The 15,352-nt window shown below is 38.4% G+C and overlaps 1 protein-coding gene across 1 annotated transcript in view; it reads left to right on the top strand.

The window, feature by feature from the left end:
* DTHD1 (death domain containing 1) overlaps window positions 1-4,378 on the top strand; it is a 70,195-nt gene extending 65,817 nt beyond the window's left edge. The window contains 2 exon segments of the mRNA XM_067734624.1: window positions 2,368-2,438; window positions 4,008-4,378. Coding sequence (XP_067590725.1) covers window positions 2,368-2,438; window positions 4,008-4,378 — 442 coding nt within the window.
* The last annotated feature ends 10,974 nt before the right edge of the window (window positions 4,379-15,352 follow it).

The raw sequence follows: 15,352 nt of genomic DNA on the forward strand, positions 1-15,352 counted from the left end.
TTTCATAGGCAGTGTATAGATGGGTCTTTTTTTTTTTAATCCATTCTGCCACTCTATATCTTTTGATTGGAACATTAGGTCTATTTGTATTTAAAGTAATTATTGATAGGTATGTACTTATTGCCATTTTGTTAATTGTTTTCTGGCTATTTTTATAGGTTTTTTTTTTTTGTTCTTATCTTTCTCTCTTCCCTTGTGTTTTGGTAGTTTTCTTTAGTGTTTTGTTTAGATTTCTTTCTCATTTTCTTTTGTGTATTCACTATTATTTCTTTTTCCTGTGGTTATTGTGAGGATCACATAGAACATTCAATGTAAATAGTACCCTGTTTTAAGTTAGTACCTACTTAAATCTGAACACATTCCAAATCTTTATCTTTTACTTCCCACCCCCATTTTCTATTTTTGATGACACATTTTACATCTTTTTATTTTATGTACTCCTTAACTAATTATTGTAATTTTAATTTTCTACCTTTGTCTTTTACCCTTCATACTTGCTTTACAAGTGATTGATCCACTACCCCTATTATATATTTACCTTTTCCAATGAGATTTTTACTTTTGTATGTTTTCTTACTATTAATTAGTGCCATTTCTTTTCAGCTTAAGGAAGTCCCTTTAATATTTGTTGCAGGGCTGGTTTACTGGTGATGGACTTTAGCTTTTGCTTATCTGGAAACTATTGATGTTTCCTTCAACTTTGAATGCTAAGCTTGCTGGATAGAGAATTATTGGTTGGAAAAAAATTTTTTTTCAGCACTTTGAATATATCATGCCTTTCCCTTCAGACTTGTAAAATTTCTGCTGAAAAGTCTGCTGATAGACTTATGGGGGGTTATTTTGCATGTAACAAGTTGTTTTTCTCTTGCTACTTTTAGGATTCTCTCTTTATCCTTAACTTTTACCATTTTAATTGTAATGTGTTTTGGTGTATGTCTCTTTGGGTTCATCTTATTTGTAAATCTCTGAGCTTCTTGGACCTTGATGTCTCTTTTCTTACTAAGATTAGGGACGTTTTCAGCCACTGTTTCTTTAAAGAATTCTTCTGGCTCTTTCTCTCTTCCTTCTCTTTCTCTTTCTGGGACCCTGATAATGTGAAAGTTATTCCATTTAATGTTTTCCTAAAGGTATATTTACTTTTTAAAATTCCTTTTCTTTCTTTTTTTTTTTTTTTTTTTCTTTTTTTTTCATTTTGCTGCTCAGTCTTGGTTTTCTATTGCTTTGTGTTCCAGGTCAGTGATTTGTTCTTCTACCTTATCCAGTCTGCTGTTGAATCCCTTAAGTGTATTTTTAAGTTCAATTATAACTTATGTTTAGTATTTTATTATATTTTCTGTCTCTGTTGAAGTTCTCACTGTGTTCATCCATTCTTCTCCCAAGTTTGGTGAGCATCTTTATGGCAATTATGCAGAACCCTTTATTAAGGCAGTTGGTGAATTCACTGAGGGGAGGGGACAGAAACAGAAAGGGCCTGAGATAGGAAGCAGTAATTCAGCACAATCAGGAGGAAGACAGTCAGCAAAGGGAAAAGAGAGGGAAGAGGAAGAGCAGGGCAGGCCATGGAACCCAAGGGAAGGAGTAAAATGCTCTGTGGAAGTTGGAGAAGATGTAGACTGAGAATCAGTTGCTGTAAGTAGTATTTAGGAGGGCTCTAGAAAGATTGGAAAATAAGGCTTTAATAGAGTTTTAAAAGAGGATATCAATATCTTGTGATGAACCATAATGGAAAAGAATATGAAAAAGAATATATATATATATATATATATCTTAATCACTTTGCAGTACAGTAGAAATGAACACAACATTGTAAATCAACTATACTTCAATAAAATAATTTTTTTTAAATGAGGCTATATAACCTCTAAAGCAAGGGCTTAAGGAGTGAGTTGATAGTGATGGACTTAAGGCATCAGATTTACAATAGGCATGAAAAGATTTTATGGTAAAAGGATGGGGAGAGATAGCCTGAGAGCTTGAAACAGCAGCAGAAGCAAGGCAAGGGGAGGCTTGAGAGTGCCTGTGGGAAGAATGGAAAGAACCTGATGAGGAGGTTAAGGAACAGGTGTGAAGGGAAATTATTAGATGAAAAACACTGTGGGGATGGCACCCAGCAAACATGGAGGAGTGAGATTCTGTAAAAAAGTGATTTTGAAATGAAAACGAGGTTATGAGAACTCTGGTCAAATGGCTTTGGGGAAAGTTAGGAGAGACTGACACTGGCCGAGTGAAACAGAATAAGAGTGAGATTGGGGCTTAAGGATGGTAGGAAAGTATTATGTCATTGCTCTGGAAAATTTTAAATTGAATTCAAGAAACAGAGTTTTTAATGGATTTGTAAGCTGCTAAAGGCTTAAATTGTGTACAAAGCTTAGAGCTTGTCGATCACATTCAGTATCATTTCATAACCCTGGGCATCCCTGTAGTTGACTGCAATGTGAGTAAGACAGAATTGGAGACTGACAAATTGAGAACATTGAAAGCTAAAAAGGACAACAGATTTTAAGGTGGATGCAAGACCATTATTGACCTACACAGCTGATCATTAGGGCAGTATGGGTACAGAGGCAGAGATGATGGAATGACTGCGGGTGTCAAAGGACTTGCTGTATTAGTGATGGGGCAAGAAACATATTAAGCAGGAACAAAGGAACAGAAGCTGTGGAAGTTTAGGGGGTAGTGGTGAGCAGTAATATTGAGCAGCCGAAGCCATGGAAGTGGAATAGTTCTAGCTAATGATGAAACATAAGGATTGGCCATGTAAGTCAGTTTTTAATATGGAGACACCACACAGGTCAGTGATGTTGACAAGATTAAGAAATCATGTGGTCAGAGGTATGACTGACTATCAACAGGGTTGCTGTTGCTGCTGCCTGCCAATGGCAGGAGACAGTTGATGTGGATAGAGAGAGGAAAGCCTACCCATGTAGCATGGACAATAAAAATGAATATACTGCAAGAGGGAAGCAGAATGTTGGTTTGAAAGTGGCAATGGAGGGGAAGGATGTGTTGGCTCCATTTCCTGAGTAGCTTTCACAGAAAAGTGGCATGATTTATAGTGTAAAAGCAGATGCAATTTATGTGAGTAGGTAGATGGAAAGAACAGAGTAAAAGGTGGCAGACATAGAATTTTCTGACACCAAACCAGGGAAACTGGAGCAGAGTTTTGCATGAGTGGGAGAAAATCACTGATGCAAGTTCGGGCTGATGTGTGCAAGGAGAGAGAAGGGCTTGAGGGGTTTGCTGAGAGCGATGGATTTGAGCTACACAATAAAATAAATAACAACCAAACAACAGAAAATTGGAATCTTGAGTTTAGGTGGTAGCCAGGAGTCACAGGGTAAGGGGAGGGGTATGCTGAACTTACAGGATATATTCAGAGATGTGTGTAGTTCTAAATAGTCCAGAAGCCAGGGGGAATGTTGGTGAAATGGACCTTCTACAGAACTGCTCTTTGTATATTGAATTTTGGTGAGTTTGTGTGTGTGTGTGTGTGTGTGTGTGTGTGTAGTTGGGGGGTTGGGGCATGAGGATTGCCTAGCTGCTGCTATAATTTATGCATCAGGTTAGTACAAATTAAGGGAAGTAGTTTTTGAATCTAAAAATGTCTTCTAATATAGTGCTACTCAAAGTGTGGTTGAGGACCTCAGCGTCAGCATCATCTGGGAACTTGTTAAAAATGCCAAGATTTGCCCCTATCCTAGTTTTACTTAATTAGACTATCTGGGGTGGGGGCCTAAACACCATTTTAATGAGCCCTACTGGATCTCAGGGAAGTTAAAATTTGAGAAGCATTTCTAACCCTTTGCAATAGGTGGTTCCCTCAGAAGAAGACCCCAGAAAGGGCAGGGATTCAAAGACTCTCAACTCTCCATCTGGCTGGTCCCAAATCTTTCTGCTTCTCAGAGGCCAAACCAGAGATTAAGTTTCCTGTGAACAGTTGGAGGGTTAGATGAGCACACCCTCCATGAAAGGGTCCTAACACTGAGTGTCCCACGTGTGCCTGGCAGAAGTCCTGTGGGACAACTTGCTCTACTGGCTGGCAGACGAGCTCTCAGAAGAAAACGCCCTGTGTCTCTTCTCATCCCTCCCCCTTCGCCACAGCACCATTCAGCTCATCAAACTGAACAACCCTGATGATCTCACAGAACAGACCCACGAAATTCTTTGCTTTTGGAAAAGATCACTCCCAAATTCCACGGACAAACTTCGTCTTCTGGCTCGCCATCTCCGCAAGATCAGCAGGAGTGACCTTGCAGAAGAGCTCAAATTCAAGTGGGAAAATAAAGTGTTCACTGAACCCCAGCAGTGGTCTGATGTGGTGGAGTTCAGCCCCGTTGCTCTTTCTTTTGCCCTAGGAAAAGTGTCACAGTCGGCTTGAAGACCGTTTCTGTCAACATTTTACTAGCAGTTTCCAAGTAATGTTGTTTGAAGTGAATCTCTTTGATAGATGTGTTATTGAGACAAGTGAAGAAGCACTAATCAGACAATAAAAAGCATCTGTGGGTCTGAATTCTCACTCATGGTTCAGTGATACATGTTCTGCAGCCAAACTTAATAGCATTTGTAATAGAGTTTGCCCTGTGTGTATTTTAATAGCTGGGGTTGCTTTTTAAGTGTAAAGGAAAGGTATGGTATACAGAATCCCTTTTTTTTTATTGTTATCTACATAAAAGTAAACTAGTTACCCAGGACTCCAAGCAACTGATTCACATTATGTGTATACCATGGAGCCCACAGATAACAGTACAAAATAAATTGGGCTGCAGACGCCTGATGTTGATGATAGCATATCACTTTAAGAAAACATCTAAGGTTGAAATAAATTAAAAATAGAAGAACACTTCAGCCATTTACTCCCACAAACTATTAATAAGATTTAGCCTAGAATCGGGAAAACCTCGTATGTTATTATTAGTAAAATGGGGCAGCGCAGAGATCATGGAGCGTAAGTGAAAGAACTCATGGCCTTTTGCACTGACTTAGGAAAGCAACCTGCTACTAAATCAGTTTGACAGAAACCTTACTACATAAGCCCTATAGGAGCATTATTTTTTTTAAAAAACCACCTGTAAAAAAAAAAAAACTAAAAGAAAAAGACAATAATTACCTAAGCCCCTCCATCATCGATAATTCCTGTTAATGTTTATGTTTTGAGGCTTTGGAAACCCTAAAGCACTTTAGCTTCCTGTAACAGCATGACATGAGTGGGCCTTACATTAGTTACATGAAAAATTAAACATGTACATGGTTCTCAGATTTAAAGGCAGGATTTCCTTCTATTAAATTAACCAGAGACTTAGAGATCTATTTCGTTATATGTTAAAAAAGAGAATTCCAATTTTCAAACACGTTCCTATCAAGAAACCTTTCAGCAGTCAAGATTTTTATCATTTTTACATGTTTCCAGAAAGTTACAATAGTTGTCACATATTCTTGGAATGAAGCAAACAGACTGAAATGTTCATTGTCTTTCTGACTACGAAGTAAAAAAGAAGTCACGAAAATAAAATTTGCCTCTTATTCCGCCACTAGAGACTACTATTATGAAAATATTTTCTTCCAGTTTTTCTTTTTTCCTGGAAGGAAAGGTTTCTACTTCTGTGTATGCAGATGTATATAAACACACCTACGTGCACACACACACACTTACACACAAATACATGCAAATCTCTTCAGATGTACCACCTCACTCACTCACACATCTCCTCACACCCCCTCTCTGTGTCCTCATACCCCCCAAGCACGCTCACTCACATAGACACACACATAGCCTCCCACACACCTGTTACGGACACTCCTGCCCCTTTCAGGGACAGACTCTCATCCACCTGTACCTTCTCACCTGCATTCATACACTCTCACATACACACACCGCACTCCTGCCGCCTCACACAGACACACTTCTTCATATACGTCTCCCCCGCACAGACACCCTTACACAACATACAGTCTCAGATTCACGTGTACACCCTCACATATGCCTTCACCCATGCATACACACCACCCTCCTGCAGCACATGCACACATATACTCGTCAACATGCATACCCCCCGACACACACACACACACACACACACACACACACACACGCTCTCTCACGTTCCCTGTACACCTTCACATACAAACACATCCTCATGCACCTGCACTCTCTCTCTCTCTCACACACACACACATAAACTCATTTACATCCATACCCTCACGGGCACATATCCCTTCACACACACATGCTGACACACATTTTTCCCCAGAATTTTAAAAAATTTATGTATTATGGCAGCAGTAAAATAATATAAAGGTATATAAAGAAAAAAAATTGATCATCTCTGCAGCACCTCCTCTCCCTTGGGTAACCAAAGGAATTATCAGTCCCATAAGTGGCATGTGTGCCACATCCATGCCCTACCCTTGTGCATCCTGCTCTCTGTCTGGTGGGCTGAACTGTAGGGACCACATTGGCAATGCTCTGGCTTCTGGGTGGCCTTGGTTAATGGGAAGCCCCAGCAGGAGGCTGGGAGGAGGGAGAAGAGTGAGTTAGATGATCCCCTTTCTTCCTCCCTTGAATTCACTGAAGCCGGGATGCATCCCTCACCCAAAGGCCACTGCCCCTCTCCTCTATGGGCAGCTCTCTCCTGGGATTGGGAACCACTCCTGTTCACGTCCCATCCGGTCTGGGGTAGTGACAGCCGTATGGCTGCACTGTTCCCTGTGGTCCTCCATACCCTGCCCCCCCTTTTAAGACAAAGCCTCCTCTAATTATCCTAATTTGAGTGTATCATGTGTTTCCTATTGAGACCCTGACTGGTACTTCTAATAGCAACTTATATATTTTTTTTTTCCAGAATGGGGGTCATATATTATATATACAGTTTTAAATTTAAATTTTAAATTAAATTTTAAATTTTATTAAATTATGGGCATTTTCCAATGTCTTTAAATGTTTTAATAGCTGTATAATATCTCACTTCATAGCCATAGCATAATTAATTTTAGTATTACCTACTTTTGAAAATTTAAGAAGTGAAATAATGCAGTATATATTCTTTTATGTCTGGCTTTCGAATTCAAATTTATGTTTTTGAAATCCATCCATGTTGTTTATGTGGCAATAGTTTGCTCCTTCTCATTAATAAATAATATTCCATTATATGTAGATACTATATATTGTACATCCATTTCACTGTAAATAGGTATTTCAGTAGACTCCAGTTTGGAGCTATCACAAACGGGGTTTATATGAAATTTCTGTAGACACATTTTAGTGAACATATATATTAATTTCTTCCAAACATATACTTAAAGAGTACTACAATTGGTTACCATAGTTCATTTAGCCTTTCCCCTCTTGTTGTATATTCAGATGACTTCCTTCTTCTCATAAGAATAACGATGCAATGATCATCTTTCTACATATGTATATAAATTATTATTTCATTAGGATACATTTTTAGAAATGGGATTACTTACTAGGAACATTTTTAAGGCTCCTGATACACATTGCCAAATTGCCATTTTATATTCTAATCATCAGGTTATGCAGATTCTTAGGAAAGCAGTATATTTAAGTACATTTATTACATAAATTAATCAACTTGAGGCACACAACATGAAATTCTACATCCTAGGTAAGCCTGGATTGTCTTCAATTGCTCTATTGGAAAAAAAGATATTGGTTTAAATCTTTTACAGTATTTCTTCTACTAATGAATAGAGCATATTCTAGTGGCATTGTCATCTTTAAAAAGTATCAAAAGGAGGAGTAATATAGCATATGGACAGATTCCAGGATGTCAGAGAACTTAGCAAATATAGCTAATTTCCAAAAAAAGGAATGTTAAATTCATTTATTCAACAGATATTTACTGAACACAAAGCCTGGGTCAAGCAATCGGTAATCTGTTCAATGCCAGAAGTACAAAAATGAGTAAGAGACAGTCCCCTGGGTTACGCTTTCTGCGTAAAGGGAGATCGAATGAATGAGATCATCATATTGTTCATTGCCTGTAATGAACCAAGCTCTTTCGGCTTAGCCCTTTACAAGGATTCACTTATTTAATTCTCCCAGTGTCCTATGAGGCAGGTACACAGCCCAGTTTTACAAGACAGGAAACTGGAGATTAGAAAGATTGAGTGCGTTGTTTAAGGTCACAAGTGAGTGACACAGGATTCAAAGTTAGGTTGTTGGCTTGGCTCCCACCATATCATGTTGCCTAAACTTTATTCCTACTTCTCATTTTGCAAAACAGTATTTCTAATTCATATCAGCAGTACAAATAGATATTAGTTTTGAGGATGGGGATGGGGGAAGGGTCAGGAGGTGGGAAGGGGTTGTGATCATTGATAGTTGTCCCAACTCCATTAGTTAAATGCTCTCTTAGACTTGTTTAAGAGACTGACTGATTAGGATCATATTGCATATTGACCTAACACAAACTGGTGATGTACAAATATTGTGCTATTTGCAGTAGATATCAGTAATCACCAATAAGTAGAGCCACATTACCACAACTTGGCTATTCAGGCACATCAAGAGCGCTTCAAAATAGCGGCTGCAAAACAGGACCATTTAGAAATAAAGCCTTAGGCATCATTACTGACATGCCTGTTTTATACCATAAAGGGGTAAGAATGTTTCTACCATTTAGAGCTGATCTACATATCTCTATTAATATCAATTTCACTAATGAAAACCCATTACAACCATCATTTTGCTAATCATTAAGTACCATATTTTATAAATTAAAATACTTCTAACATTTATTATTCTAAGGAACAAAACCTGTGATATTACATCATAGTTATCTTGATCAGATGCTTGCCATATCTGGGGTATAAATTCATGACTAGAACAATTGATTATTCCTAAAAAATATAACCTAAATGAATGCATACACAATATCACATTGTATATTCTGAAGTATTTTAGAGTAAAATAGAAATACCTTAATAAGCAAGTGAGGTAGACTTTGAGGGCATCATGATGCAACTTTTGAAAGAGCTAAATTTTGCAAGGAAAGTTCTATTTTCCTAACCCAGTGTTTCTCAGTGGGGGTGTTACTGGCATTTTGAATGGAATATTTTTTAAGTGACCTGAACTGGCTCATGCATCGTAAGCCATTCAGCACCCTGAGCTCTGCCCACCAAATACACAGAGCTCTGCCTGACCCTAGTAACTATGAGAAACAAAATTCCTTCCATATACATCCAGGCATGGGGGAGGGGGGTCGGCAGAGTACAAGTACTGTCACTGGACTTAAAAATAGGGTGTCATGAACCTTGAAGGAGGGTGCTGAGAACCACTGTCTTAATCAACTTTTGGCTTGAAGACGGGCATAAAAGAAAGGGGGAAGAATAAGTTAAAGGAAATTTAGAAATTTATGAGCAAAAGAGGTCCTAGCTTAAACTCTCACTGCTATCAGTGTTTGCAAGAAATGTCAACTGCTGTCTGATGACATGCCCAGAAATATCCCCAATGAGGGTTCCCCCTGGGGTATAGCCCAGAGCTGTGCTTTAGAATGAGAAGTTCATCTAAGGTACATAGTCAGGCTCCCTGAATTTAGAAGAATTTGTAAGAGTAGTAGGTCAGAAGAAAAGGGAAATGTTGAGTGAGGTCAAAAGAGCGGCTGACGCAGGTCTCGGGTTTCCCCTGTATCTTGGCTAAGCCGGCTTCTGGGCCCTAACCTCATCAGAATGCCCCTGTGCTACGTCAAGGTGTTTTGACAGATGTCACATCCTTTATCCTCAACTCGCCCCTTCTCCCTGGTGTCCTCCACTGGCACTTTCAATTTTTATCACTCTGCACTTATTATCTAACATACTAAATAACATATTTCAATTACAGTTATTTATTTTTGTAAATCACCACCTTAGTGTATGTCATGCAAGGGTCAAGGAGCTTGTCCCTTTTGTTCATTGATGTAATCCTATTACTTAGAACTCTGTCTGGCACTCATTGAATGTTTCTCTGTTTTGTTATTCTCATTTTACAGATGAGAAAATTGCAGCTCAGAGTTACAGTGATACCCAGTCAGTGGTAGAGCCTGGATCAGAGCCCAGATGATTCTGTTTACAAAGTCCTTTTTCCTCTGCTTCCAACACTCTGCCCCTGGCTCCCTCGCCCCTCTCCCATCCATAGCCCTCTCTCTTCCATAACCTCGGGTAACGTTTTTCCAGTTTTTTGAATAACCAAGACTCGGTTAATTGTCCTTGGCACCCTATTCTTAAGTCTAGTTATAGCACTTCTATTACCCTGTTGTAGTTGCCTATTTATCTGTGTTTTTCTCCAACCAGTCTGTAAGATGGCAGAGACTGAGTTTTGTTCATCACTGAATTTCCATTACCCTGTCATGTCACAGCATATTGTAAGTACTCAATAAGTCTTTGTTGAATTAATGCATGAATGACATCTCTATACTGACATGCTTGGACCCTCTTCTCCTGTTCCATCTTCCTTCTGGAAGCAACACGGTGTGGGCAGATATTCTGTCTGAAAAGGTAAAATTTAGCTTGGACTCTAAACATCTGCTCTGTCATTCATCAGGCTGGAATAACAGACACAGATGAAACCTGCTGCAAAGTTACCAGGATCCGATTTTTCTCCTCCAAACACACCACAGCTGTAAAGTGTCCCTTTCTTTGAGTGACTGCTGCTTTCTTACATGCTGAGAAACTTTGTTCTCCAAAATCACAGACTATCAGAAACTTTGCTGTTTGAAATCATATCCATAAGAAAGAAATATCCCTCTCTTGGCTGGAGGATTTAAGTCACTTTGGCAAAGAAAAGCAGTCTTGATCGACAACCTGGATGCAGAGCATCAAATAAAGGATTTCTGGATACAACACTGCACACCTGTCTTAATGTTAGTGTTTCCAAGGAAACAGAACACTAGGCCCACTTTGCAGTGCAGACCTGATGTTGATCCCTTTACACAAGCTCTGCTTTGCTTTGAGCCGGTCAAAACACTCAGCTCCACTCTATGCCTATGACCTAAAATAACTCTGTCTTTGCCTTTGTTCAGTGAGACACCACTGTTCCTTTGGTGTGTAATCTCCTTCATTGCAATGAGTCAATCAACCCAACTTTGTTGAACTTTAAGTATGTGCTTGGTAGTCCTAGGCTGTTTGGGCTCCGACGTCCATGCTTCTGTGCTCTAATCCAGTAGTTTTCAATGTCTGCATGTTAGAATCAGCAGGAGGTTCCTGGACCCATCCTGAGAAATCCTGATTGAAGTAATCTTGAGTGAGTCCTGGAAATCAGAATCTTTTTTTTTTTTTTTTTTTTTTGCGGTACGCGGGCCTCTCACTGTTGTGGCCTCTCCCATTGCGGAGTACAGGCTCTGGACGCGCAGGCTTAGCGGCCATGGCTCACGGGCCCAGCCGCTCTGCGGCATGTGGGATCTTCCCAGACCGGGGCACGAACCCCCGTCCCCTGCATCGGCAGGCGGACTGTCAATCACTGCACCACCAGGGAAGCCCAGAAATCAGAATCTTACAGCACGCCCCCCCACCGCTCCATCCCCCACAGTTGATTCTGCAGCCAAAGCTAAGAATCATTCTTCTGGCCAAATGGACCTAGAAAAATCTGGAATAGGTGCTAAAATTCAGTTTCACAGGACACAGCTCACCCCCTTAAGTCAGCAACTTTGTCAGTAGACCTCAGGAATCTGTATTCTCAGTGAATACCTCAAGTGATGTTTACATACATACAAATTGAAGGATGTTGCCTACTCTATTTACTTCTTGCCCAAAGCACTTTATTGTTATTTTTCATGGTTAGCATGGACCCAAGAGTAACACAGGAGGGAAAGCAAAAGAAACAGAGCAGGTTCTGTGCTGTGCTGAATATAAAAGATTTTTTTTCTCTTAGTTTATAGTCTTCTTTTGAGACAATTCATTTGTTCACAAGACTAGGCAGGGCGGCATCAAGAGCTGAGGCAGGGAACTGGGATAATTGGGAAGGAGGAACATCTGACCCAGAGGAGCTAAATACAGAGTTTTAGTAATCTGTCTTAATGAGAACAGTAGTGCCAAAATCACAGAGGTGAACTGACTCCCCTGGAAGCTGATTATTCTATGCCTTTAAATTTGGTCCCATTAATAGATTACATACCCAACTGTACACTGTGAATTAGTATTTTTGAACTTTTGTCTAATTTTAAAGAGGAAATTTATATTTCATTGTATTAGGTGTGCTAAAAATTTTAAATGCACTATATTATATTCTTTGTAGACATCTTTTTGTCCATTTTTATATATGTTGAGGGCCTCAAAAATTGAAAGTGACCCAGGCCTTGCTCCACCTGAAAGGCCATGTCTGTGCCAGACAAGTTGAAACTTAAAACAATAGTCACTGCAAATGCCTAGATGCCACCACAAGAGGGCCTCTGTGTCTCAGATAAAATGAAGGAATCATTCAACACTACAGAGAAATCCCTTTATGTTGTCAAAGGATTGTTTTGCATGATGCTTACAAATTTTTTTATAAGTTATTTTGGGGCATAACCTCACTTATAGCCAATATATTGTTAGTGTATCGTACATCATTTTGTGGCTAAATTCTGCTCTAATGTTCTGAAATGTCTAATTCTCATTTGATATAAAGAAACGAAGTATACAGAAACTCCTGCATTTTTAGAGGCCTTTATATTACATGATATCTTATGTTTCTTCAGTCAAAGCAATGGAAATAAGACTGCAGTCTATTACTGACCATAGGAAATGATGTGTACAATTTCCCTGAAATTATCTCGAAATAAAAATTAAAAGTATAAACTATTGAATGTATCATGGAATAAATGTATTTTTGACTCACTTCACTTTCTAAGAAAGTTAACTGATTTAACTGATTTGATTTCTAAATAATAACCTTCTAGCTTTTAAAATGTTCTGAATACAGTGTTGTTATGGTTTGCCAGTAAGTAAAATTGGCTTACATACATTCAAAGTGGATTTCTGAATTAAGATTATTATTTAAAAATAATCAAATGATATTTTTCAGAATATTTTTAGTTGTGATTTTAAAATAGTGTATTTCTGAGATTAAATTCTAAAAAAAAAAAGTGAATATTACCCCTCCACAAAGCATCACAAAACACACAAACCAACAACAGTGTGATGGCAATAGAGCAGCCCCTGAACATAAAGCAAAAATAAGCAGAGCTGAAAACAGTCAATATACAAGGATAACTACTAAAATGTGATTGATTGTATTAAAATATTTGCCACTTCTCTTTGTGGGAAGGCAATGCATTCCTGCCCCATGGTTGTTACTCTTGGTCATGTGATTTAAAGCACCCAGTGAAATATGAGTATTATATTTGAGCAGAAGCTACATGAGCCATCGAGTGGTTCCATCATGTTTCTTTTCTCTCTGCTTTGAGATCAGCAATGTCTCAATTAAGAATGTTCTATCAGCCTGGATCCTGGAGTATGGAAGAGATTCATAGCCTATTTGTGACACACAGCATAAAAAGTATGTGAGAAAAATATATTTCATTGTAACTCCCTGTTTTCCTGATTGATGCAATTAATTTACCAAGCATAAGGAAGAAAAAACTATGGTTGGTTATCAATGCTATCAGACTTTAATAAAAGGAGCAGAGCCATGGGCTTTATAAGGAAAGCATAAAGAAGAAAAAGTGATGAGAAGTGCAGCAAAAATGCAAAGATTGGAATTGTTGGCGTTAACAGCAGACTGCTCTAGCAAATGGGGGGAAGTGAAAGTCATTATAGGTATGACAAGCCCAAATACTATGGCACTGAAGAAAGACTAATAATAGATACCAATTTATTGAATGTTGACGGTGTGCCAAGAGCTTTTTACATGTCATTTCATTTTATTCTCATAAGTATCCTTCAATTCGATGCTATTATTTTTCTTTCCTAGATGATGAAACAGGTCTTGAAATGTTAATTCATTTACACATTCCCTTTTTCATTTGTTCATTTATTCACTAACTCATCATTCAATGAAGAAGTATTGGTTTTGTTGTTGTTGTTGTTGTTGTTTTTGGTCTATGCTGTGCAGTTTGCAGGATCTTAGTTCCATGACCAGGGATCGAACCCAGTGCTCCAGCAATGCAAGCGCAGAGTCCTAACCACCAGACCACCAGGGAATTCCCAATCAAGAAGTATTTGTTAAGCACCTATTATATTACTGGGTGGTGAAGTTAGGCTTTAAATCCCTCTCTATCTGACTCTGTGGTTGATGGAATTCTAAGTTGACCCCCAAGATTTCTCACTCTCTTATCATACATACTCTGAATAATCCCCAGCATTATGAATATTAAGGATTTAACTTAATAATTAGGTTATGTTACATGGCACAGTTGACTTTAAAATAAGGAGATTATTCAATTGGGCCTGGCCTAATCATATGAGCTGATCTCAGAAGTCAGAGAGAATTGAAGCATGAAAGAAATTCAAGATAAGGAAGGTTCTCAATTCCTGAGATATAGAGGGCCACATGGCAAAATCTAAGTGTAGCTTCTAGGAGAAGAAAGCAGTCCCTGATGACAGCTAGCAAGACAATGGGACATCAGTCCTATAACCACAAGGAAATGAATTCTATCAACAGCCTGATGAAGCTTGGAAGTGTATCTTTCCCTAGTCATACCTCCAAATGAGGACACAGCTGCCCAACATCTTGAATTCAGGCTTCTGAGACCAAGCTTGAGTGAAGGACTAGCTAAACTATGCCAGACCCATGGAAACTATAAACATATAAACAGGTATTTTTCAAGTCATTAAGTTTGTGATAATTTGCTACACAGCAAGAGAAAACTAATGAATTCTCCTTTAGGCTAATAAGTTTGAGTCATCATTAATCAAACTATAATTTATGTTCAGAATTATTTGCTTGAAAAGGTAGGAAAGTATGACAGTAGGTTTAGAAATATGTTCAACAAAGAACAAGGCAAAATAAGGAAAAAGAAAAAGCAATGATAAATGAATATAATAGAGGATCTCTAAGCTGTCCTCTAAATCAGAGCTTATGATTTTATTTTCTATGATTTCATGACCTCTCAAGTCCCTTCTTTTCAAAGTTATTCTATGAATTTTATTAATTTTTCCAGATACACTGAGTTATTCGTTGACTCTGGTAAAAGTTTGTGGCAGTACTGGTCCACTTGTAATATATAACTTTGAATGTGAGATATTTTTGAGGGCTGTGAAAATTTAATTTAGACATTTCCATTTTTAAAACTTTCTTATGACTACATGTCTCTGCAGCAGCTGGACTAGAATTCTTCATTATTTCCTTATGTGAGACTCAGGAGTCTCACATAAGCAAAAGCTTTTCCCCTGAGAACAGTATGAACAAGTATAAGGGCACTTTCATTACTATTGTCTTTTA

The sequence above is a fragment of the Pseudorca crassidens genome, chromosome 4, assembly GCF_039906515.1.
Source record: "Pseudorca crassidens isolate mPseCra1 chromosome 4, mPseCra1.hap1, whole genome shotgun sequence".
Taxonomy (NCBI): Eukaryota; Metazoa; Chordata; class Mammalia; order Artiodactyla; family Delphinidae; genus Pseudorca; species Pseudorca crassidens.